At 35.5% G+C, this 24,724-nt stretch overlaps 2 protein-coding genes across 2 annotated transcripts in view; one reads left to right on the forward strand and one right to left on the reverse strand.

Moving 5' to 3' along the window:
- LOC123536953 (uncharacterized) overlaps positions 1–7,019 on the reverse strand; it is a 19,207-nt gene extending 12,188 nt beyond the window's left edge. The window contains exon 1 of the mRNA XM_053528591.1: positions 6,815–7,019. Within this exon, the coding sequence (XP_053384566.1) occupies positions 6,815–6,890 (76 nt within the window). The 5' untranslated portion in view covers positions 6,891–7,019. The remainder of the gene's footprint in view (positions 1–6,814) is intronic.
- Positions 7,020–18,312: 11,293 nt separating this feature from the next.
- LOC128550039 (sperm acrosomal protein FSA-ACR.1-like) lies at positions 18,313–22,677 on the forward strand. The gene is made up of 2 exons (XM_053527903.1): positions 18,313–18,408; positions 22,411–22,677. Exons 1-2 carry the CDS (start codon positions 18,313–18,315, stop codon positions 22,675–22,677), a joined length of 363 nt encoding a protein of 120 aa, XP_053383878.1.
- The last annotated feature ends 2,047 nt before the right edge of the window (positions 22,678–24,724 follow it).

A 24,724-nucleotide genomic window follows, 5' to 3' on the forward strand; every position in this document is an offset into this window, starting at 1 on the left:
GATGTCCATGAAGCCGTATAAAGTGATAATTTTGATGACACGTTGGTTTTATTTTGTAATTGTGAGTGATCGTTAAGTGATCAGAAAGATCGGACAGTGGGATGTTATAAAACAGTGATGCTTTATTTAGATTAGAAAGTGAATCGTACTATACAATAAGGAAATCTAAGGTAATATACTCCTTTTATTTCGTTCACTGAAGAAAACATGGCGGCCATATTATTGTAAAAAACGGTGCACGTGTGATTTGTGTAACGACGATTTCTTAGAAAACTAACGCTCAGCTCATTTACACTAACATATCCTTGATTGATGAATATATATATATTGTATAAATATTCACGCCATGTACCCGGATAATCTTAACTCTGTTCGGCGACCCTAACTCAGTGCCAACATGGCGGATGTAAAGCCGATACAACTTTGTTTTCTGTGTAATTACGATGTATAAAGGAATGTTTCTGTTGTTATATCTATCTCCATTGATCAAGTGTATATTTATTTCAAAATGTATCCTGTTAAATATATCAACCTTTGTGTATTCAGGTGGAAAAACGACGAACAAGGCAACTTTTTCAATGAAAACTTTTACAAAAAATCTTTAAAAATACTTCTATGCTTTTGATGCCTCGACTATTTTATTGTTTGAAACCAAAGATATACTGCTTTATAGGCCCCTTAACACTATGTTGTTAACCCACTACATGTTAACACAATACATGTTCAAATGTACTGACAGCGAGAAAAGGGATAAAAACCTAACTTTGATTTGATAAAAACCGAACTCAGTTTACATGAAGAATGGATAAAAACCTAACTTACACGAAATTGTGTGACGGATAAACACCTAACTGACTAGTATTCTATAGAAATGAATGAGTTGACATGTACATGGTCTGATTATTGTAAACATTACTTTATAAGCGGTATTGTCTTCAAACTTTGTCATTAATTTTAAGATGTTACATGTATGCCCACTACAGTCAAATATTTTTTCATAATTTTAATATTATGCAGATAGCAATGTTTGGAAAAATCTGGATAAACCCTAAAAAGTAACTCAGTATAAAAGTCAAAATTATTAATATACTTACATAAGAAATTATTTAATACCACCGATGTTCGAAGTTCTGTAGTTCCCAACCCGATCTCCCTCACACACACACACACACACACACACACACACACACACTCTCTCTCTCTCTCTCTCTGTTTCAGAAGAATTGAGTTTGTTTCAAATCTTGTATATCGTATAGTGTAAGAGATTTTTATAGAGGTACTAATGGAATATTTTTGATGTTGTTTAAATGGGATTAGATTTATGATTAATTATTAAATATGATATTTTTCAGACGGTAAATAGGGAATAAAAGTGTGTGTGGTGTGGTGGAGTGGGGGAGTGATGCATGGACTGACGGGACAGGGGTGTGGGTATCCTTACATTTTTCACTTGTCCACGGACACTTAAAATCCACTTGTCCATAGTCAAATTTCACTTGCTCCGATTTGTAATATTAAACCTTCATGAAAGCGCAAATAGACTGGAGTTTGAGTTCTTTATTTAGGACAATGAAAAGAAAAGCATATCACAGTAACTGTGGTAAAATATAAGTTGTTGAAATATTTGCCTTTTAACGTTTATAAAAGTCTGAAATCGCGTAAGCAGTGTTCAGGATCTTTTGAGGTCATGCCCGAAACACTGGCCACGCAATGGTGCAAAGCCAGATGAATTCAGAGAAAGACTCTTAAAACGTTCCGACTTGTTTTAGTCATACTTGCGATCTCTGTGTGCTTTTGATTTTAATTTGGCTGACTACTAGGTCAAATATTTCCTTTGACAGTGACTTATTGTCTCAGCAGTTGGAATTCTACTTACAAACTTGTCATAATACTTCTTTTTAAGTTGTTTACGTTTCTGATGTCTTTAAATGTCCTTTTAGTTCTCTGTGTGTAACTCTTGTTTTCCTTTTTTAGTTTTAGTTACAGAATGCTATATGCTGATGATGCAAATATTTTTCTTCAGCTACTTTAAGTAGTTCTTATGTTCCCTTTAGCATGTATATGGTTTCTTCTTTTATGCTGTTTTTTTTTAATGCATGTTGTAAAATGTAACTCTTCTTATTTTTGTGTAGTGTCAGCTATTTTTTTTTATGTTGCTTTAAATATGCTAAATCTGTATGTGGTAAATTACTTTTTCGTTTTATTTGCTAGTACATATGTGCTATTTTGTTTTAATGCGCTGTAACATGTATGTGATAATTTGTGATTTGTTTCTATCTACTTGGAGCCAGATGCTTTATTTGCTTTAATGTGCTTTAACATATTTGCATTTTATTACAGCTGTTTTACTTATGTTGAGCTTATTTACATGTGTTTGTCGAAAAATAGCTTTAAGCTAGCGTTATATGTTTATACTTTTCCGACGTTAAATAAATGTTCTTGTATCTAAATCTTCTCTGATATTTTATCATAGTCACCGAGTTACAGTGTGCGCGAGACCTAGTCAAATCAAAGCCTTGAGATGTCTGGTGGTTGCGGGTTTTGCTAGGTTTATTTTCATTTTAAATGCCAATCTATAAATATACATGTATAAGAAACAAATACTAATAAGCCTTGATCTAAGATAAACTCTGCCTGACCTTACATGAACAGCTGGAAGTCAGTGATGTAACCATGGGCTGGAATACCTAATCATTGACAAATCTTATATAATCTAAATGGCCAGTGTGAATGGATAGAGTATGAATAAGAAATGCTTGATCATTGATAATTCATCCGCATTGTTCATGAATGGGACTACTTTGTGTAGCACATGAACAAATTCCTTTAGTTGTGATTTGGAATCAAATAAAGATGCTACATGATTGTCAGAAATACACTTAACTTTGTTTGCGGGATAAACCCGCAATCAAAAACCCATTATCTTTATCACCTCCATACACTTGAAGCAACACACAATCTAAATGATATTTTATGTTTTCTCATTTTATACCTGAAAACGTATGCTTGTCCGCGGACACACAGAATGAAAAATGCACTTGTCCGCCGGCAAAAAATCACGAGTCGGATAAGTTGGACATAGGAATCCCACATCCCTGCAGGGGTGGATAGATCAAAGAACTTCGAGCATCAGCAGTCCATAAAAAAGCACAGACGAACAGCAGTTTTCGTTTGGTTAGGTGTTTATCCATTCTAAGTTCGTATTTATCCAGCGCTGTGTCCTATACCAGTTAGGAATTATCCGCAAATTTAAACCCACCTCATAATCAATACAATTTTTAAGCTATAAAAATCGATTTCAAACTTTGATACTGTTAAACATTGTCAAAGAGATATTTATGGAACTAATACATTTAATAAGTAAGGTCTTTCTGCAATTTCTGGTACTTTAAAACAGTTAGAAACATAAAACATGTTCATTTTGAAGACTTTTTTGAGTACATTTTAATGAATTCCAGCCACATAATGTGACATTTCGATTGAAATATTTAATACACAAAACATGTTATCAATACAGGATATTATGACTATCAAAAGTTTTACGCTAACATTGCATACTCACATAAAAACACGAAAAAAGACAAGGAAATTAACCACATACATCGTCTTTCTGTCAGCCATGTTGGCACTGAGTTAGGGTCGCTGAACAGAGTTAGGATTATCCGGGTACATGGCGTGATATTAGAGACTTACGGTATCAAATACTTGCACCGAAAATTTCTATGCATTTTCTTCTAGTACACTGTTGGGACATGCTTTTGAGTGTCATTGATACTTTATAATTTACTTGGAGATACACTTTTTCATTATTATTAGTTTCTCTTTGATCCCCGTGCATTTCTCGTGTTGTTACGACAATCTCAGTTTTACACAGGAACTAAATCAGTCTTAAGGACACGTCACGGCTGAGATAGTTTAGCATTATAACAATACACAGTCGGTATTGAAATTGTGTTTCCAATACATGTGCTCATTAGATAAATCCTCAATATCTATGTGAAAATAAGGGTTGTGTTTTGTATGATTGCAACACTGCGAGTTGCTCTAATTACTGACAAATGACTGAAACAATAGGAATTCGTACGAGAGATGGACAAAACGACAGTGAGGTAAAAATATACTCTTTTATTGTTTTAATGTATGAGTTGTAAGCTACAATAAAGAATACCCATTTTATGAAAATCAAACTGGAAGTTAGAAATAACAGAAAAAAAATTAATTAGGTCACGAGTCATATACCTGTCAAAATTTGTCATTAGTTTTCACGAGCTGTCAAAATTATTTTTATCTCTCTATTCTGCAAATGCACTGTTTTTGAAAGTATATTGGACGGATATTTTAGTGTGTAACTTACTTTACATTCCACATTAATATTTGTGCTTGAAATTGCTTTGTTGAGCTTACCGACGTCACATATAAATGCCTATTGTTTTAGTTTATTGTCTGTTACAAAGGTACCAAATCTCAATATTAAGATCTAGGAATTGTTTCTTTCTGGTAGACAAAGGAAACTATTTGGTTGAATCATAATATAACGGTTTTTGGAAAGAACTGAATATTCTTTGTTTTTTTTTGTTATTCACCGGAAATTCAAAAAGTGACATCGCCTTAACCTTCCTTACATCTATGCACACTAAATACCAGTTCAGTATTTGCATTCATAGCGAAACAGATGGACACATTCTCAGACGGACGGATGTTTGTAGCAGTAGTAAGATATGTGTCCTGTTTTTCAAACGGAGACCTTAAATGTAAAAAAGACCCAAGTTAAAATGATTTAAGAATTTCTAGGGATTTTTCTTTTCCATCCGAATGCGCAACTACTCCAAAGTCATCGTTGCATAACAACAGTCTCGTTTATAGTTATGAATAACGGCAGTTTTAAGTTAGCGAAAAATAACGACTAAATGGTGAAGATGAAGATACGAATACTTAACGATAATCGTTAGGCAAGGCCACGGATGCTTCTAGTTATCAACCCCGTGTAGATATATCTCAAATATGCAAAATTGTAAACGGTTCTTAGGAACATTCCCACTACCATTAAAATGTATATCTGTATAAGTCTGTCTTTGCTGCAGACGCAACACTGTCTTACTATGATACCAGGTGTCGTGAATTCAAAATTGGGAGAAGAGTGTATCTATAGGCACGCTAGACAGCCAGGGAAGCTTCTGGAATTTGAGCGTGTTCTGCATATTGTACTATATCCTCCAACTAAAATTCTGGAAGAATTGATCATATGGGTTACCGGCGGCACATATAAATAAGTACAAATAAAAGTCATTAAATGGGCAATCTGGCCATTTGTTCTAAAGAATCATTGTCCTGAAACCGATATTTGCCTCATAATCATCGTTCAATCTGACTAAAGTACATATCCTATTACGCTACGCATAGGATCTGAGAACGACCTATTCATTGCCTCGTTCTGACGACCCTTTCGCTAGCCAATCAGAGCCTAACTTACAACATCCTGCAAATCTACCTGTAGCCTTGACTTTTGATATTTACAATTTTTATGTCATATTGTATCAGATAGCCGGTTAGCTCAGTCGGTAGGCCACTTGCTTTGTAAGCGAGGGGTCACGGGTTCGAGCCCTGGAATGACTGCACATTTTTCTTACTCTTTGACATTCGAACAAGTCGTCTGATTGGATAAAATAAAAATAGCAATACTGGAAATCCAAAATATACAGAAGACGAATGTGAATGGGTCGTTCTCAGATCTTCGTTTAGAAGATCAAGTACTTTAGTCAGATTGAATCATCGTTTAAACGACTGGAAGTTCTATAATTGTTGTACAGGTGTTACTAGGGTTACTATACACCATCAACATTCTATTTCTCGCACTCGTGAAGAATTTTCAGTGTGATTGTCCCTTGTTAACTATTTACAGTTATCTATGCCAGCCCCTTAACAAGTCATTTGTCTATGGCTAGAACACATTTGTTTCAACACTTGAGGATGAAAATACTTGGCCAAATTATAACTTTCGTAATGAATTATAATGTGTGGTATAATTCTTTATTATGAAGTATATTTAGCATTTCTTTTATAGCTTAGATTATGGGCCAAATATTGACATATTTAAGATGCAATAGATTTATCTCTTTTTTCATTAAAAACAGAAAATCTGGAAAAGTAAAATATTGATTCCAAAATAGTGTTTGTTATAATTATGTAGTTTTTAAAATTTTATTTTCCATACAAAATTAAAAATCTCTCAAATATCATGTAGGTATTATATCATTTTATTCTACAGGTAAATCCTCAAACATCATATCGTTGCAGTTTTTTCTGTATGGAAGAGGACATAACTACACACTGGACTCTTAAGTATCTACAGGACTGAGTATTTTTGTCCATGCAGCGTCTTTATTCAATCGTTACTTTTGAAATATTTTACATAGTATTTAAAGTAAGGAACTTGAATTTTTATGATCATCTTTTTTGGCGATTTTGAATTTTAAATTTGTATCTTTTTTCTCTTTGGTATACTACATACATGTTAAAACGGTAAACATGATTTACACACAATGCAAGCTAATTTTTTTTCTGAAAGGTCAGCTTGTCTAATAAGTATACAAAAATTAGGCAACACTTCTAATAATGAAATTAAAATATATTTCAGGAAAACACTGTTTTATTTTCGGGAAATAATAAGCTGAATATATTTTAAGTTTGTCGTTAATCTTCTAAGCGACATAATTTTTATGAATTTAAGCTATATGCATTTTTATACGATTTTGAATGAATTTTCTCTCACAAATCTTTAGTAAAGCAGTAGATATAATTTTGAAGTAAAACTTACCATAGCAACCTTTCTTGGTAATAACAGTAATGGCCAAAAACGCACTGACCACTTCAAAAACAAAATATCCTTCCATATCTAGTAGCAGCGGCGTAAATACCCAGGGATAATCATAAGCCGGTTTAAACCTTGACAGCACACATCTTTCCTTGATCAATTATTAAAATATCTAAAACAACCATTGAGCAATACAATACCAATTATACCCTGCAGAAATATATTGGCAGACCTGAGTTCACAAGACATGTATACACATTGTTTCATTTATTTTACGACCACTAAACATTTTTTAAAAAAGTTAGAAAAATACACATAAAATAGCGATTTTGTTAAAAAAAAAACAACATAAACGAGCAAAGATCATTCATAATTAGATACAAATAATGACTTTCACTGGTATATTGTTAAATATCAAATTATTCCCATGATACGACAGAATAAAGATGTTTTTGTCATAATTTTCTTGTTTTGTAACGAAATTCGCTGGATAGATTGATGGATGGATAGATAGATATGTATCTGTATTACTTTGACCTTCTTAAAGTGGCTTGACACAAATGATATCGTTGCGTCACTCAATTTTGTTGAATTTTTTTTTATGTTCATTTCAACATTTTTTTTCTAAATATCTGAGAAATTCCAAAAATGTTCTATTGATAATATGAAAGATTTCGCCTAGGTATTGCAGGGGCATTAGGAGTTTGGTTAGCGAATTTCTCACTTTGTCGTGCACGTAAGGCACAAAGGATAAGAATTACGTTATTTAATTGACAATTTGGAGATAATGAACAATTTTAATACTTTCACCGGCTACAGCCTTAATTCAAGAAGACTCGTGGTAACATGGGTTGTACATCCAGAGAAACTATATCACAAGCTAAAGTCAGCGAAACTGGTGTAAGAACTACAGACACTATTTCAAGAAAGGCAAAATCCACAGAAAATATTATTATAAACTGCAACCATGTAAAACAGAAAATATTACAAATATTCAAATGCATTCGGAGAAGTAGTGACTACTTCTATGAATTCTGTTTACAGTCACTACTTCTTTGAATTCTGTTTACATTTCATACCGGCTTCAACCATCAGCTTAATTGGAACAAGTGACGCGTTACGTCAGGAACTTGCCGAGACTTCCGGGCATTGAGCGTTTCTTCATCTATAAATCAATTTAACTCAAATAATGAATAACGAGATTCGCATGTCTCTCTTCTTTTTATCAAAGGTTAAAATACAATAACTGGCTCAAGTCTTTCATATTTTCTTTCCGCTTTATCTTATAGGGTTAACTTAATTTTTAAAGGGGAGTAGGACTCTAAGTGCAATGCGTGTGTTAATTCAAGCGCAGGGGGATCTTAGTAAGTTTTTCAAAACCTTTTATTGAAACTTTATAAAAAAACCTGACAACATCAAACACCAACCAGTTTCGGTATGGGAGAGTCAACGAAATTATAGTGGGAAGGCTATGGCTCTATGGTACCGCGTTTGACACCACTAAGTGAACGTTTTAAATTAACGTCCGTCGACGTTTTCTGACGTCAAAATCAATCTTTTGTTTTGTAAAGACCTAAACGGGAATGCGATATTCTTTTCCGAAGTCAAACAACCAAAAGCCAATTAAAAGCGACCTGAATCTTAGCTTCATGACGGTCAATCACCTAGTCATCTTTCGTTTAACTCGAACAATTACCAACGTGATAACCTTATGCATAATTAATAAATACGTACACTGTGACGTTCAGTCTTCTTGAATCAAAGCTACCAGATGCACAGAAGAGACGTTTTTTAAATTGTTTTTAAGACGCTCACTTTGTTACTGTAACACCAAACGGAAAGCCTATAAATAAATAATAAAAAACAATAAGAAAAACAACACGCACGCACACACGCACGCGCACACAAACACATAAAAACCCCAACAAAACAGCAACAAACAAACAAAAATAATATCTTCTTCATTTTCTACTATATTAGCAACGAAGTTCAATAGAAGTTATCGATTACCTTTATTGTTTTGTTTTTTATTTCAATGTGAACAACAGTGTTGATCGCTATCAGCTCCAGTCTCCAACAAGTGATTGTATTTATTACTACTGTGTTTATCTCAATTTCAACTCGTGCTTTAGATAAATCATTTTTACAGATCACTTTATAATTAGTACGGATGAACACTTCTTTTGATACAACAAAGATCTGTCAGTAAATAAAAAAACGTTTAACGTTTTATTGATAAATACAATCCAGTTTCGAGGTCAGAGATTTTTTTTGTACCCCTAACAACGGAACAATCTGTCATCAATGTGATGTTTACAGATCCGTATGATTTGGTATGTTAAGGAGATACTCTGATTTCGTGCGGTAAGATGTCATGCTCTCGAGGTAAGATGTCGTGAACTCGAGATTAAATGACGTGCGTTCGTGATAATATATCGAGCGATTGAGTTAAGATGTCATGCGGTCGAAAATTAGTGCGCTCGAAATACTAGATATCGGTCAATCGAGATAACTCTATCTTTAAAGAAGGTTTTCATGGTCCTAGATCAATCACCTTAGTTTCATAGCTTAATGTATCAATGAAACTATTTTCACTCACTGGCGGCAATGCTTTTGTAAAAGTCAGAAAAGTGTAAACAGTTAAATGGTCGAATGGCATATTGTTTTGCCAATACGAATAGAGAAAATACTCCGTGTCCGTGGCGGCTGCGATCTGTAGCATTTCAAAATTGCATTAACAGAACGAGTTTGATTAAACATTTATTCTAATCGAACGAGCTATATATTTACATAAAACGATGTTTATACATATATAGAAAAGAATCCCGCTCATGGTGAAGACGACCAGAACGCCATGGAAGAAATATTCTGCCAAATTGTTTTGTTTGATATTGCTTGTTCGTTCGATTTCAGAATAATAACACACATTTCGTCCTTTGTGTGCTCCTCTGCCAAACTTGTCTGATCCTGAGCGCATAACACATTTTGAGTGCACGACATCTAATCTCCAGAGTACAACATCTTTATCTCGAGCGCACGCCATGTTATCTCGAGGGCATGAAATCTTATCTTCGACGTTGGACAGCTTTTCTCTAGCTTACGACATCTTTTGTCAAACGTATAACATATCAGACACAGTAATGTCGAGCACTCGAGCTAATTCAATATAAAAAGTAAATGCTTGTCCAAAACATACAACTATAGACATCTGACAGGGTAGTTATTTTTGTTAGTTTTTATCATATTATATTTTTCATCTATAGCGCAGTGTTATGTGAATTTATATATTATTGTTAGAGAAATAGATAAAAATGAAACAACATGAAAGTCTTTGAAATATCTTTTTCCCCTTTCAAATAAATTTGAAATATTTCATGATATACATAATAAATGTATTACAAACATGTAATTAAAGCATATTTTAACAACAACAACAACAACAACAACAAATACTTTTATTTCCAGTCAGGTTACGACATTGTAACAACATGACAAAACAAAGCAAAATGTTTTAATAATATGTGGGTTTTTTAAGCATAGAAAAGTTATTTTTCCTGGTGGACAGTTAATCGTACAAAATGAAATAACTATAATTCAGCTTTCGGGAACTGAAAGTTGACAATTTTATGGTTTTCACTTAAATTTACACACGTATAAAATTACAGACCGTCTCTAACTTAAGTTCATAAGTAATTCATAACATAAATGATATAACTATTAATTCTATGCCCTGTTACAAATGTTTTGTATACAACTGTCGTCACAATGAACACAATAAAAAGTATCAATTAGTTTAGTAAATACACCGTACTTATAGTACAGACACATTTAAGATAATTTACATAAATTTCGATGGGTTAGGAGAATTGATGGATGTGCACGTGGGAATCGAATATTTCATTCACGGTATTTTCACAACTGACAGGAAAAGCTAATAATAGAATTGGGTCAGGCAGGGTACTGCGAGGCATTGATTGGTCAAATACTAACATTCGTTTGAGAATGAATATGCAAATTCGTTCAGAAACATAAATTTGAAATATTTCATGATATAGTAGTCGCAACTTGACCGCGATGGTTGACCTTAGGCTGATTATTCATATCGAATATTTCATTATAGAAATCAAGGGTGCTTAGGATAGCCGTATATATTTATATGTAATTAGTTTGTATATAATGCAGTTTCAAAGTATATATACTTACATTTGATTAGTTAAAACTTTCCAATACACTAATTTATATTTGCACAAGTTTACATTTCCTTTTTCTCGTGCATCTCGTGTTTTACGTACACTCCTTTTCAAAAATAGATTGTGCCTCATTATGTATAATAATACAAAGGTCAACCATCAGGGTCAAGTTGCGTCCACTATATACGTAATAAATGTATTACAAACATGTAATTAAAGCATATTTTAACACAATTAGCGGAAAGGTATAGCTGATGAAGCATTGTAAATTGTATTTTACATCGAGGTGAAATTTACATGGACCTGGTCGTAATATATTAAACAGAAGCACCGCCTGCGTTTGCCTTTGTTCGTCTGTAAGTGCTGGACACTATGCAAGAAGAGAGTTATGGTTTTTGGCCTCTTTACTCGTCTCGTCTCAATTGGTGGCAAAAATGTATGAAGTTTCAAAGCTGTAATAATTATTCAAGAAATGTAAACTTAAACAAAAACAACAACAACAACAACAACAACAAAAACAACAACCAAGAAATACTGATTTTCTAAGTTAAAAAGGCCCATAACTCTGACAAAATGCAGGTGAGAGTTATGGTCCTGGACCTGCTTAGTAACTCTAATCCGATGATAATAAACAAGTGTTCAGAGTTTCAAAGCTAAAACTCTCAAAGAATTCAAGATAAATGGACCTAAATAAAAAGAAATGCACATTTTCTAAGTACATAAAGGGCCATAATGCATACAAAATGCATATCAGTTGTATGGCTCTAGGCTTACGTACTCAGCCTATGATGATAAATAAGTCTGCAAACTTTCAAAGTCAGTGTTTTTATCGTTTTCAAGTAAAGTTGACATGACCAACATGGAATTTTAATAGAAATTCATTTTTTTCTAAAAACAAAAGGGCCATAATTCTAAAAGCAATATAAGTTAGACTTACGGTTCTTTGTCTATTCACTCATCTATTAATGATAAATAAGTGTGCAAAGTTTCAAAACTGTTTCTCTTACAGGTTTTGGAATAAAGTGGACATGAACAAAAATGTGACCAAGAAAATCAAATTTTCTAAGTACAAAAAGGACCATAACTCTGACAAAATGTTTATCAGAGTTACGTTTCTTGACCTATGCAGTCACCTAATGATGATAATCAAGTAACACTGTTTCGAAGCTATAGTCGTTATATTCTTGAGAAGAATTGTGACCAACGCCGATGATCAAGCGTAGATTTTTTTTTCAAAAATCAGACGAGCTAAAATGCGATTCTAAAATAATAATAAATTTATGAAATGAACATAACACCACAAAAAGTCTACTTTTTGCAATGATCGTCCGTGCACTGAACTACCGCAATCTGTGAAACAGGTCAACGCGAAACCACTATACAGTTAAAAACAATGTATTTAGCAAATTATGACGATTTCCCTATCCCACAGACGACCCTATAAAATAAACTCTCAAGCGACAAAATCAAAATTTTAATTGATTCACTCAGAAAACAATTCCTAAATGATAAGTACGGTTAGATAAATTTCCTGGTATTGATACGAGTTACAATACAATGAATAAAACATGAGAATGAAAATCAATTGAATGACAACAAGGCGTTTTGTCTTCCATCCTAAATGTTTGCTTTGAACTCACGTGATTTCTATTTACTAAATAAAATAATCAACTGTCTGAATATTGATAGCCCATAAATTATTTTTCCGTCTATTTTTTAAAAGCAGAAAAAGCCTACATTTGTTGGACACAGACCTGAACATGCATTGTCAACGTGCCCATTATATCAATAAAAGTGTATAATTACCAGCATAATTTAAAGGGGGCATGAGGAGTGTTACTCACTTAAACAATATATTGTTATTGTAATTTCTAATATGAAATAAGGCACTGCCTCAATCGGGAATCGATCCAACTTCAGCTCATCCCATAACATTTGAAAAGAACTGTCTAATGACAGAACGGAAGGACACATTTTTAATTCGATAGTAAATATCTCATTCGGTATATCGCATGTTACCGAGAGGGATCGATCTCGACGGAAATCGGTAGGATCGATTCCCTATTACTTTTAATTTGACTATATCAGCAAACATCTATCTCTGCTCTGATGGAAGGGACATGTTTATACAAGACAGTGACAGGGCCTTGAATACAGACTAGAGGTGTTACACATTAATTTAGCAAATAAATTTAAGCCTTTATTTCACGTGAAAAACATTCTTTACGTGAATTGTCTGAAATTTTGTAAAAATTTGTTGAAAATGATTGGCTTTCATGTAAAATTAAGGTACAAAGGCATTTCAAAGTTATATCTTGGTCAGATTAGATTCCGTAGCGAATGAAATAGGAAGACCACTTTTCTACAGCAATGCTTAAAACTTCCGTTAATGACGACATTGGCTAGATAATTTTACTTGAACATTCATAGATTCCGCATAAGAATGTTAACTTTCGATTTTAGTGACACAACCGCCATCATTCGGATACGTCCATAACATTTCCGTAAGGAGGCGGAAACTACGCTAAAAGAAGTGGCTAATCGTACGGTCCCGTATGAAAAGTGAAATAGCTCGCAGGTAGCTATTCGTACAGCAGTTTTGTATCAAATTGTACTGAAGTCATTCAACTGATATAATTTCAACCGATTTCTTTACTTTTCTTTAATTTACAGTCGCACATAAACAGGAAGTGATTTCGAATATAGAAAGGCTAGTTTTATGTATATGTGCAATATTGTTGTCATCGTATGATATATATGCAATAAATCAATGATTGCAAGTGTGAATAATGAAAAGTTCACATCATGGCTTGAATATCATGTAATATGCTTACTTTTCCCTTCATATTTCGGTTGAACAGACTGGAAATAAATATTCATAGAGTGTCTGTATGTCTATCTATATCTGTATCTTATGTATTATATTACGTCATTATTCATGCTGGAGAGCCGTATTCAATATTCATATATCATTACAGTACATCTGTATATTTTATGTATGGAGTTCAATCCGGATAAGTGTGAGGTACTGAGGATTACTCGAAAGAAAAATAACTATCATCTACAATTATACACGCCATAATACAGCACTAAAACTGCAGACGTTGGGGGTCATACTATGTAAAGATCTCAGTTGGCCAAAGCATATTGATAACATCACATCAAAAGCAAATAATTCACTTAGATCCATCAGAAGGAATGACAACAAACAACAGGAAAGTAAAAGAAACAGCTTACAACACCTATGTCCGCCTAAAGCTTAAATACGACACTAAAAGTTACATGTCTTCACTTGGTACTGGCTGTGTTGCACAAGACTGGAGGACGGCTATCGTTGCCCCTGTATATAAAAAGGGCCCACGCAGCAAGGCCTATTCTCATACTTGCATTGCTTCCAGCTGATGGAGCATGTTTTGGTATCAGTTATTATGAATCATCTAGATAATAAAATTTGCTCAATTCCTTCCAACATGGCTTCAGCTCAAAGCACAGTTGTGAATCTCAGTTAGTTGCTTTAAGTCAAGAAATGTTTGATAACCTTGAAGCTGGTAAATATACAAATATAATAGTAATGGATTTTAGCAAAGCGCTTGACAAAGTCGGTCACAATCTTTTGGTCTACCAGCTATTTTAATTTGGTTTAGACAGAAAAACATCCATGTGGATTAAATCTGTCTTTCAAAGCAGAACACAAAAGGCCACCAATCAGATATACTACCTGTGGTGTCAGGGGTACTGAAAGGGCATGTCTTTAAGCCTTGACTTTTCCCAACATATCAATGACCTGCCAGACTCACTTAAAAGCAGCGTAAGGCTCCTTGCTGATGATACAGTAGTTTATCTCACTATTAGTATCATGCATGATGTGAGGCTCTCCAGCAGGACCTCCATAAATTAGATCTTTGGGAAAAGACCTGTCCATGGAGTTTGATCCTGATAAGTGCAAAGTGATAAGAATATATATATAAAACATTGCTTTTCCCAATAAGCTACATATCCATGAATTAAAAGCTATAAAATTCTAAATATTTTGGCGAACCATCAGTGAGGATTTCAGCTGTAAATCACTTACAAAATGTATCAAACAAGGCAAACAAGACCCTAAAATACATGAAAAAAAATGTTCAAATGTTCTTAAATATTCAGATGTTCTAAAATGTGAAAATTAAAGAAACTCCGTATAAAACATATGTTCACCTATAATTGCAATATTGCTCAACTGTTTGGCATCCATGGCAAAAAAATCTAACATATGAAATTGAAAGAGTATGGAAGGCTGCAGCTAGATATGTTCTAATCAACAATGACTTTAGATCAAGCATCACAGAAATGTTAACTGTACTTAAATGGCAAATTTTACATCTCTAATTATTTTATAAAAAATCTATCATTCCATTGTTTTTGTGGATTACCAGTACCTACTAGAATCTATGAATCTTAACTTTCATATTCCCTCCACTCGCACAAAGTATCACATGAACTAATTTTTTCCTAGAACCATTACACTCTAGAACAATCTTCCACATCATGTAAAACTCAGTGCTACTCTTAACGAGTTCAGGAGTGGCCTAGATTACTGATGTTCTAACCTGAAATAAATGTTTTTATCATCTTTTAACCTTTAACTTGTAATATAGTAGTACTGATTTTAATATAGACTAGCCACTAGATTGATAATAAATATATTTCTACATTTTCCCCCTTTTTTTGTCAAATTCAATCTCACAGAGACAAAAGCCAGACTATTTTACAGATTTTCACAGAGGAATGCTGTTAAAATTATCATATGATATTGGACATAGGATATAGACTGGCTCAGTTCACTACATTCGATCTTAAAAATGTAAAAACAGGTACGTCATAGTCTAGGAGCTAATCTAATTTTAATATTGCACACTAATTTGTGTTTTCCATAAAGGCTTAAAAAACTTGTTTCGACCAGACAGTCGCCTCCCAATCATAGTCGGTTATTGACTTTGGGGAGTATCATGCAGATGTTGATGAATTGATTGTTCGAACGGGACCGTACAATTAGCCACGCTAAATCTATTTTTAGAAACACAACAACAACATGTCTAGCACATCCGTATCGCATTTTCTGGAAAAGTGCTTTTACTTTTATTGAACAACAGGCGTAATTTGATAACATAAATGTATCTTTTGTAGAAATGGCTGACAAAAGCAAAATATTTGTAAATTTCTACATTTATCCGCCGTCTTTATACAAAATACTATCACGGCCAATCAGCCATTGTTGTTTATGACGTATTTAAATTTTTGTCACTAGACACTGTCTTCGTTGATTTACGGAAATCGACGAAGCCTGGCGGGTTAATTATATCTGTTAGCGACCCGCGGGTCATTAGATATTTAATGATTTTATATCCATTCGTACCTAAACAATATCTGGCCATCCGAGTCAGACTAACGCCCGAGTGTGTACATTAGACTGTTTTGTACAAATCTACAAAAATATTTACTTTCTTATTACGGTAATTTTGAACAGGATTATAACTTTAATGTCTGATTTTGTTTATAACCGTAAGTGAAATGAGAGCGAGATTCAGAGAGCTAAGCGGTTCCACTGGTACTCGGTACAGTTTCAGATGAATGAGCGGTTCTGTCATATGTCTTATATATAAGTTTTTTAACTGACAGAGGAAGTAACTTCAGCAGGTGTTTACATTGACATTTTATTGCCCCTGACTACGAACAGAGGTATTTTTAGAGGCCTTGTTACCGTCCAATGCGCAGGTGCCCTCGGGATGAATATTTCTATCCGATACGTAACACATGACAGATATTATTATTCAAGAAACGGATAGTCGATGTCTATAGATACTTGGTAACCATTCCTTATCGCCTATCACTGTGTTGGAGCAACAATGTGAACACGCGGCACGGTTTTATATATTTTCAATGCTTTGAAAGAGTCTAAATCCACACATTGGTGCGCAGTAGTCCGGTATCGGCACTACATAATTGGAAAGTATTTCGTACCATCGGAGGCCAAATTCCTTAAAACTAGGTATCTTATTCATCTGCTGTTACTCTCATGCTCAAACCATATTGCACATTTAAAGGAGTAATAACATGTCATCTGGCTCATATACATACAGCGCTTATTCTGAAAGTACTGCTCATGGCTCACGGTGATTGATTTAGCAAAATGTATCATTCCGCACTAAAATGTGCTTTAACAAAACTTATTTATACATTATCTTACAAGTTCATGTAGAAATACGTTTTGTTAATGTAGAAATACGTTTTGTTGAAGCACGCTGATTTGAACAATTACCGAAATCCGCAACACGACCATGGCCAAGTAAACAAGTAATATTTGGTCAAGGTCAATGTGCAAACTGACCATGGAAACAACAGATAAATATATATAATGCATACTTCTCAAATCAATGATATATGTACAAAGGGAAGGTTATATTGAAAAGAATAGACCATAAGATTCACGAACAAATCACGATGTCTAAACAAAATCTATATTGGAGTTCATGAACAGTAAACTGAGAGAGAAAGTAGTTAACTGACGGGATAGATTGTTGTTTGTATTGTTATTGTATGGAGTTGTTTCAAATTGAGAAAACACTTAATGTCAGTTTGATACCTCAACCCTCATATTATCTGATATCAGAAATTCATCTATATTCGCAATTGTGAAATATTTTCATTTCATTACCGAGGACATCCTGGACAGTATTTTTCTATATATTTCTACTTGTCATGATCATTTATATCTCCTATAATATCTGCAGTCTGGTAACATGATCTATATTTATCTTCAAACATTTTTAGTTAAGTCAACAAAATAACATTGGCTTAGTGGAATATTTTAAAACTCGCTTTGGTAAATTATATGTTAAATCAATTATGTAACTTAATTCTGTAAGATATTATACCCAGATTAATGAAGCTGAGACAGGCTAATCAATATTTCAAGTATTTACTAAACGAAACAAACAAAAACCCACACAGATTAACATTTATTTATTCATTTGATAATGGACATTTACTTTTTAGTTTAGAAAGCCATTGTACTATATTTGTACACGCCATGTATGAAAACATTAGATCTCTAAGCAAATGGACATTTTGTTTGTCTGAGAAACGCATAAAGCTGAAGTCGATGTTATGTTTCTTGTCGCAATTTGCATACATGACGAGTAACTCAAGCAGGTACTTTATTTGAATAACCCTTAGATCGCACACAAATGATAACAGTTAAGGAAGTCTATTTATTTGTGATTTGATAGAAGATATTCTAAATTAACAATTGAACCAACAGCCGAGCAAACCATGGCCGATTTCGCTTCTTCCAAGAACATTAAATCTGAAGCTATAGAAGTGCCGTCATGGACGAGTAGTAAAGGTACTGACTCTCTTCGTGGTCGAGTAGATAATAAATAAGATCGGTCGAGTAGATAAGGTACTGACTTTAACTTGCTCTCCCCTATGTCTTCGTGGTCAGGTATATAAGAAATGACCTCCCTTATGTCTTTCTGGTCGAGAAGATAAGGTACCAACTTTAACTTAGTCTCCCCTATGTCTTCGTATTAAGATAGATAAGAAATGACCTCATTTCTATATTTCTGGTCGAGTAGATAAGTTGCTCCCGCCTATGTTTTCGCGGTCGGGTAGATTAGAAATGCTCTCGCCTAAGTTTTTTGGCAGAGTAGTTAAGGTACTGGCTTTAACTTGCTCCCGCCTATGTTTTCGCGGTCGAGTAGATAAGAAATGCTCTCGCCTATGCTTTTTTGGCCGAGTAGTTAAGGTACTGGCGTTAACTTGCTCCCGCCTATGTTTTCGCGGTCGAGTAGATAAGAAATGCTCTCGCCTATGTTTTTGTGGCCGAGTACTTAAGGTACTAGCTTTAACTTGCTCCCGCCCATGTTTTCGCGGTCGAGTAGATAAGAAATGCTCTCGCCTATGATTTTTTGATCGAGTAGTTAAGGTACTAGCTTGTCGAGTAGATAAGAAATGCTCTCGCCTATGATTTTTTGGCCGAGTAGTTAAGGTACTAGCTTTAACTTGCTCCCGCCCATGTTTTCGCGGTCGAGTAGATAAGAAATGCTCTCGCCTATGTTTTTGTGGCCGAGTAGTTAAGGTACTGGCTTTACCTTGCTCCCGCCTATGTTTTCGCGGTCGAATAGATAAGAAATGCTCTCGCCTATGTTTTTGTGCCGAGTAGTTAAGGTACTGGCTTTAACTTGCTCCCGCCTATGTTTTCGCGGTCGATAGATAAGAAATGCTCTCGCCCATATTTTTTTGGACCGGAGAGTTAAGTATGGCTTTAACTTGCTCCCGCCTATGTTTTCGCGGTCGAGTAGATAAGAAATGCTCTCGCCATGTTTTTTGGCCGAGTAGTTAAGGTATTGGCTTAACTTGCTCCCGCCTATGTTTTCGCGGTCGAGTAGATAAGAAATACTCTCGCCTATGTTTTTGTGGCCGAGTAGTTAAGGTACTGGCTTTAACTTGCTCCCGCCTATGTTTTCGCTGTCGAGTAGATAAGAAATGCTCTCGCCTATGTTTTTGTGGCCGGGTACTTAAGGTACTGGCTTTAACTTGCTCCCGCCTATGTTTTCGCGATCGAGTACATAAGAAATGCTCTCGCCAATGTTTTTTCGGCCGAGTTGTTAAGGTACTGGTTTAACTTGCTCCCGCCTATGTTTTCGCGGTCGAGTAGATAAGGAATGCTCTCGCCTATGTTTTTTTCGGCCGAGTGGTTAAGGTACTGGCTTTAACTTGCTCCCGCCTATATTTTCACGGTCGAGTAGATAAGAAATGCTCTCGCCTATGTTCTTTTGGCCGAGTAGTTAAGGTACTGGCTTTAACTTGCTCCCGCCTACGTTTTCGCGGTCGAGTAGATAAGAAATGCTCTCGCCTATGTTTTTGTGGCCGAGTAGTTAAGGTACTGGCTTTAACTTGCTCCCGCCTATGTTTTCCGCGTCGAGTAGATAAGAAATGCTCTCGCTATGTTTTTGTGGCCGAGTAGTTAAGGTACTGGCTTTTACTTGCTCCCGCCTATGTTTTCGCAGTCGAGAAGATAAAAAATGCTCTCGCCTATGTTTTTGTGGCCGACTAGTTAAGGTTCTGGCTTTAACTTGCTCCCGCCTATGTTTTCGCGGTCGAGTAGATAAGAAATGCTCTCGCTTATGTTTTTGTGGCCGACTAGTTAAGGTACTGGCTTCAACTTGCTCCCGCCTATGTTTTCGCGGTCGACTAGATAAGAAATGCTCTCGCCTATGTTTTGTTCGGCGGAGGGGTTAAGGTACTGGCTTAACTTGCTCCCCCTATGTTTTCGCGGTCGAGTAGATAAGAAATGCTCTCGCCTATGTTTTTGTGGCCGAGTAGTTAAGGTACTGGCTTTAACTTGCTCCCGCCTATGTTTTCGCGGTCGAGTAGATAAGAAATGCTCTCGCCTATGTTTTTGTGGCCGAGTAGTTAAGGTACTGGCTTTAACTTGCTCTTCCCTTGTTTTTTGCTCGAATAGATAAGAAATTCTCCCTATGTCTCGTGGTCGTAGAAGTACTGACTTGATCTTGGCCTCACCAATGTATTTTACATGTTGGGAGAAAGAATTTGTATTTTTTTTCGGCCGAGTAGTTAAGGTACTGGCTTTAACTTGCTCCCGCCTATGTTTTCGCGGTCGAGTAGATAAGAAATGCTCTCGCCTATGTTTTTGTGGCCGAGTAGTTAAGGTACTGGCTTTAACTTGCTCCCGCCTATGTTTTCGCGGTCGAGTAGATAAGAAATGCTCTCGTCTATGTTTTTTCGGCCGAGTAGTTAAGGTACTGGCTTTATCTTACTCCCGCCTATGTTTTCGCGGTCGAGTAAATAAGAAATGCTCTCGCCTATGTTTTTGTGGCCGACTGGTTAAGATACTGGCTTTAACTTGCTCCCGCCTATGTTTTCGCGCTCGAGTAGATAAGAAATGCTCTCGCCTATGTTTTTTTGGCCAAGTAGTTAAGGTACTAGCTTTAACTTGCTCCCGCCTATGTTTTCGCTGTCGAGTAGATAAGAAATGCTCTCGCCTATGTTTTTGTGGCCGAGTAGTTAAGGTACTGGCTTTAACTTGCTCCCGCCTATGTTTTCGCGGTCGAGTAGATAAGAAATGCTCTCGCCTATGTTTTTGTGGCCGAGTAGTTAAGGTACTGGCTTTAACTTGCTCCCGCCTATGTTTTCGCGGTCGACTAGATAAGAAATGCTCTCGCCTATGTTTTTGTGGCCGAGTAGTTAAGGTACTGGCTTTAACTTGCTCTTCCCTTTGCCTTTTTTGCTCGAATAGATAAGAAATATCCTCACCTATGTCTGCGTGGTCGAGAAGTGCTGACTTGATCTTGGCCTCACCAATGTTATTTTAAACATTTTTGGGAGAAAAGACTTTATTAATCTGTTTTTCGAGTACACCAGTTACTTATCTGCATGGGATTCCTTTTTTTAAAAGTGGAAGAGTATCCATATGACGTTTTGGCTTGAAATCCAAGAACTCCACTATGCAACGCTAGTAATAGAACTTCACTTACCACATGAAGTTTACTTTAGTGAAAAATGCGTTTCAGCAATTTTATCACTTTTTACGGATCCTCTAACATCAAAAATAACACACACTAAGTCTTGACACTTCTGATTTTACGTATGAAATATAAAGAGTGACTTTATGGTCAATGTTAGTTTGTGATAGACACAGTCGAATATTTCATAGTACTCAACGAAGCTTGTTCCCGTCCTCTTTACCCTCTTTGGTCCATGTTTATCTCCTATACAATAATTACTTTAAGCTCAATACCATTTTTCATAGTAAACAATAAAAAAGTAGATAACAAAATGTTTAATTAATTTTTGACGACATTGGTTATATTGTGTATATATATAATTTCGCAACAAAACCTGTTTGAATACATTAGTATGTACCAGTGACGGTATGTCGCATTGCATGCATATCTAATATCTAATGTATCATATTACTTTTAAAGAGTCATCTGATGACAGACAAAACATAAAAAGAGATGATAAAAGGAATTATGGCAAATTCGCCGTAATTTCGGAGTATGCTCTCCAGTCTCTGCCAGACAAAAAGACATTCCTGTGACATGTCTTTATTTTATTGATGTTAATATTCTACTTTTTATTGATTATCATAGAACCCCACGTTTAGACCACCCCTAGATTATGACCACCTCATTATTAAGATCACTCTTTTCCAGGATGGAATTATTTTTTATATATTACAATTGTCGCAAACTCCTTTAAAAAAGACCCCCGCGTTTCTACTGTATTTCTATAAATCATTTAACTTAGTATGCTGATTTTTCAGTATAAGATCGATCTATCAGATGTAATATTTTCACGAGTTACTTAGCCACAAATGAAACTAGCTAGCGTAAATACAACCAGCCTGGATACAGCCAGCATAAAACCAACAGGAATACAGCCATCAGGGAAGCAGTCAGCTGGCATACAGCTAGCAGCAATACAGACGGCAGGGATACAGCGAGCCGGCATACAGCTAGCAGGGATACATCCAACAGGGATACAACCGGCATAAAACCAACAGGAATACAGCCAGCCGGCATACAGCTAGCAGGAATACAGCCAGCCGGCATACAGCTAGCAGGAATACAGCCAGCCGGCATACAGCTACCAGGAATACAGCCAGCATAGAACCAACAGGAATACAGCCAGCAGGGATACAGCGAGCCGGCATACAGCTAGCAGGAATACAGCCAGCCGGCATACAGCTACCAGGAATACAGCCAGCATAGAACCAACAGGAATACAGCCAGCAGGGATGCAGTCAGCCGGCATACAGCTAGCAGGAATACAGCCAGCATAGAACCGACAGGAATACAGCCAGCAGGGATATAGCCGGCATATAACCAACAGGAATACAGCCAGCAGGGATACAGCCAGCCGGCATACAGCTAGCAGGAATACAGCCGGCATACAGCTAGCAGGAATACAGCCAGCAGGGATACAGCCGGCATATAACCAACAGGAAAACAGCCAGCACGGATTCAGGCAGCCGGCATACAGCTAGCAGGAATACAGCCAGCAGGGATACAGCCGGCATAGACCCAACAGGAATACAGCCAGTAGGGATGCAGCCAGCTGGCATACAGCTAGCAAAAATACAGCCAGCAGTGATACAGCCAGCCGGCATACAGCTAGCAAGGATACTCGACTGGACTTAACCACCATGGCTTTTTCAAATTTAAGCTCTAATTGCTTAATTGCCTCCATGACAGTCCTGTTATCCAGTGCCCCTTGTATGCTACCGGCCATTGCTCCTACCGCATATACGACAAAACACGGACAAGGTTTTTCGGTTCAAATTTCCAGTCCCCTCATGCATGGACATAAGTGCACTGGTAATATTTTTATCTTTTTATCTCATTTCAAATGATTTTAACATAAGATGTCAGAACATAGGGAAATCACTCTATCAATCCAGATTCAAGGCCGGCCAAGACCATGCGCGGGCACTACAATACTTATCAATTCAAACGATTTGCAGAATGTAGGCTCATATCCTCAAAAATATTTTAACAGTACATTATATTATTTGAAATCAAAAATACTATTTTAAGGTATGAAACTTGTTTGACCTATATAGGTAACGCTTAATTTTGTCGCACTAGAAGTTTGACAAACAATTTTTTTCAACGAAAGAGCGTTTGCTAAACATGTGCGGATGATCAACTGAAGATCAAATTATCTTGAAACAACTTTTTGGCCATATCAGTAAGACAACAGTATTTCCTCTAGAAAAAAGTAACTGATAATTGTTTCAAATACAGAGTAATACTGGATAGTTATTTGCACCGAAAATTCATATTCATATATGAAAGGTTCTTCACAGCTTACAACGAAATATGATAGAACTCTGATATGCAAAAATATGAGAATAATGCTAAGTAGTATTGTGCGAATTAAGGAGCGCTTCGCTTACTATATGATACAAATCTAATAATAAATATTTATATTATGCTAAATATTTATTTTTCAATCAACTAATGTACGCCTCCTTTCATTTATTCACTTAATTATGTAAATGTTTTGGTCCACAAATAGGATATCATCAGTGTCTCATTTCCATAACTACAGACCCATTGTATTTTCATACGAGCCACATTCTATTGTGGTATATTTATTTCTCGATAACTATAGGTAGTTAACTTGATAAATCCAAGTTTTCTGAAAAAATATCTCGGTCGTCGGAAGACATATCTCTAGAGGTTGCCGTCCATGTATTGTTCAGAAAGACTTTTGCTCTAGTTTTGATTTTTTGGAACTGAACATGAAACGTGAAAGAGATTTGGAAGAAGGTATTGATGTTTATTTGTATGTAAGGAATATAGGTCTTATAGTCCGCAATCTGTGACACTATATCTAGAAACAAATGATTTTCTTTTAAAGTCAGGTCCTCTAAAAGTCGGTCTTGGAAACAAAGACCTTTTATATTTGTTTCTTTTATTCGGCAAATCTTTTAAACGCTTTACCCCTAAAATTACAGATATATTTGGTAACAGTTTCTAAGTTATTCTATCCATAAAAACAACCGGTTCCCGTCCTTCTATCGCAGTTACACTGTATATACAGACACATAGTTACACTTCCTCATTTTATTTGAGATGTTTCTGTTCGTATATTAAGTATTTTATTTGAATAGGCAGTATGCAGTTTAAAAAACTTTGCATTTAATATTTCG

Source organism: Mercenaria mercenaria, chromosome 17 (genome assembly GCF_021730395.1).
Source record: "Mercenaria mercenaria strain notata chromosome 17, MADL_Memer_1, whole genome shotgun sequence".
NCBI classification, from domain to species: Eukaryota; Metazoa; Mollusca; class Bivalvia; order Venerida; family Veneridae; genus Mercenaria; species Mercenaria mercenaria.

Coding starts and splice junctions, on each gene's coding strand:
- LOC128550039 (XM_053527903.1), top strand. CDS start 18,313: ATGGCCGATTTCGCTTCTTCCAAGAACATTAAATCTGAAGCTATAGAA. Junction 18,409..22,410: donor CTGACTCTCTTCGTGGTCGA/GTAGATAATAAA, acceptor AAATACAACCAG/CCTGGATACAGCCAGCATAA.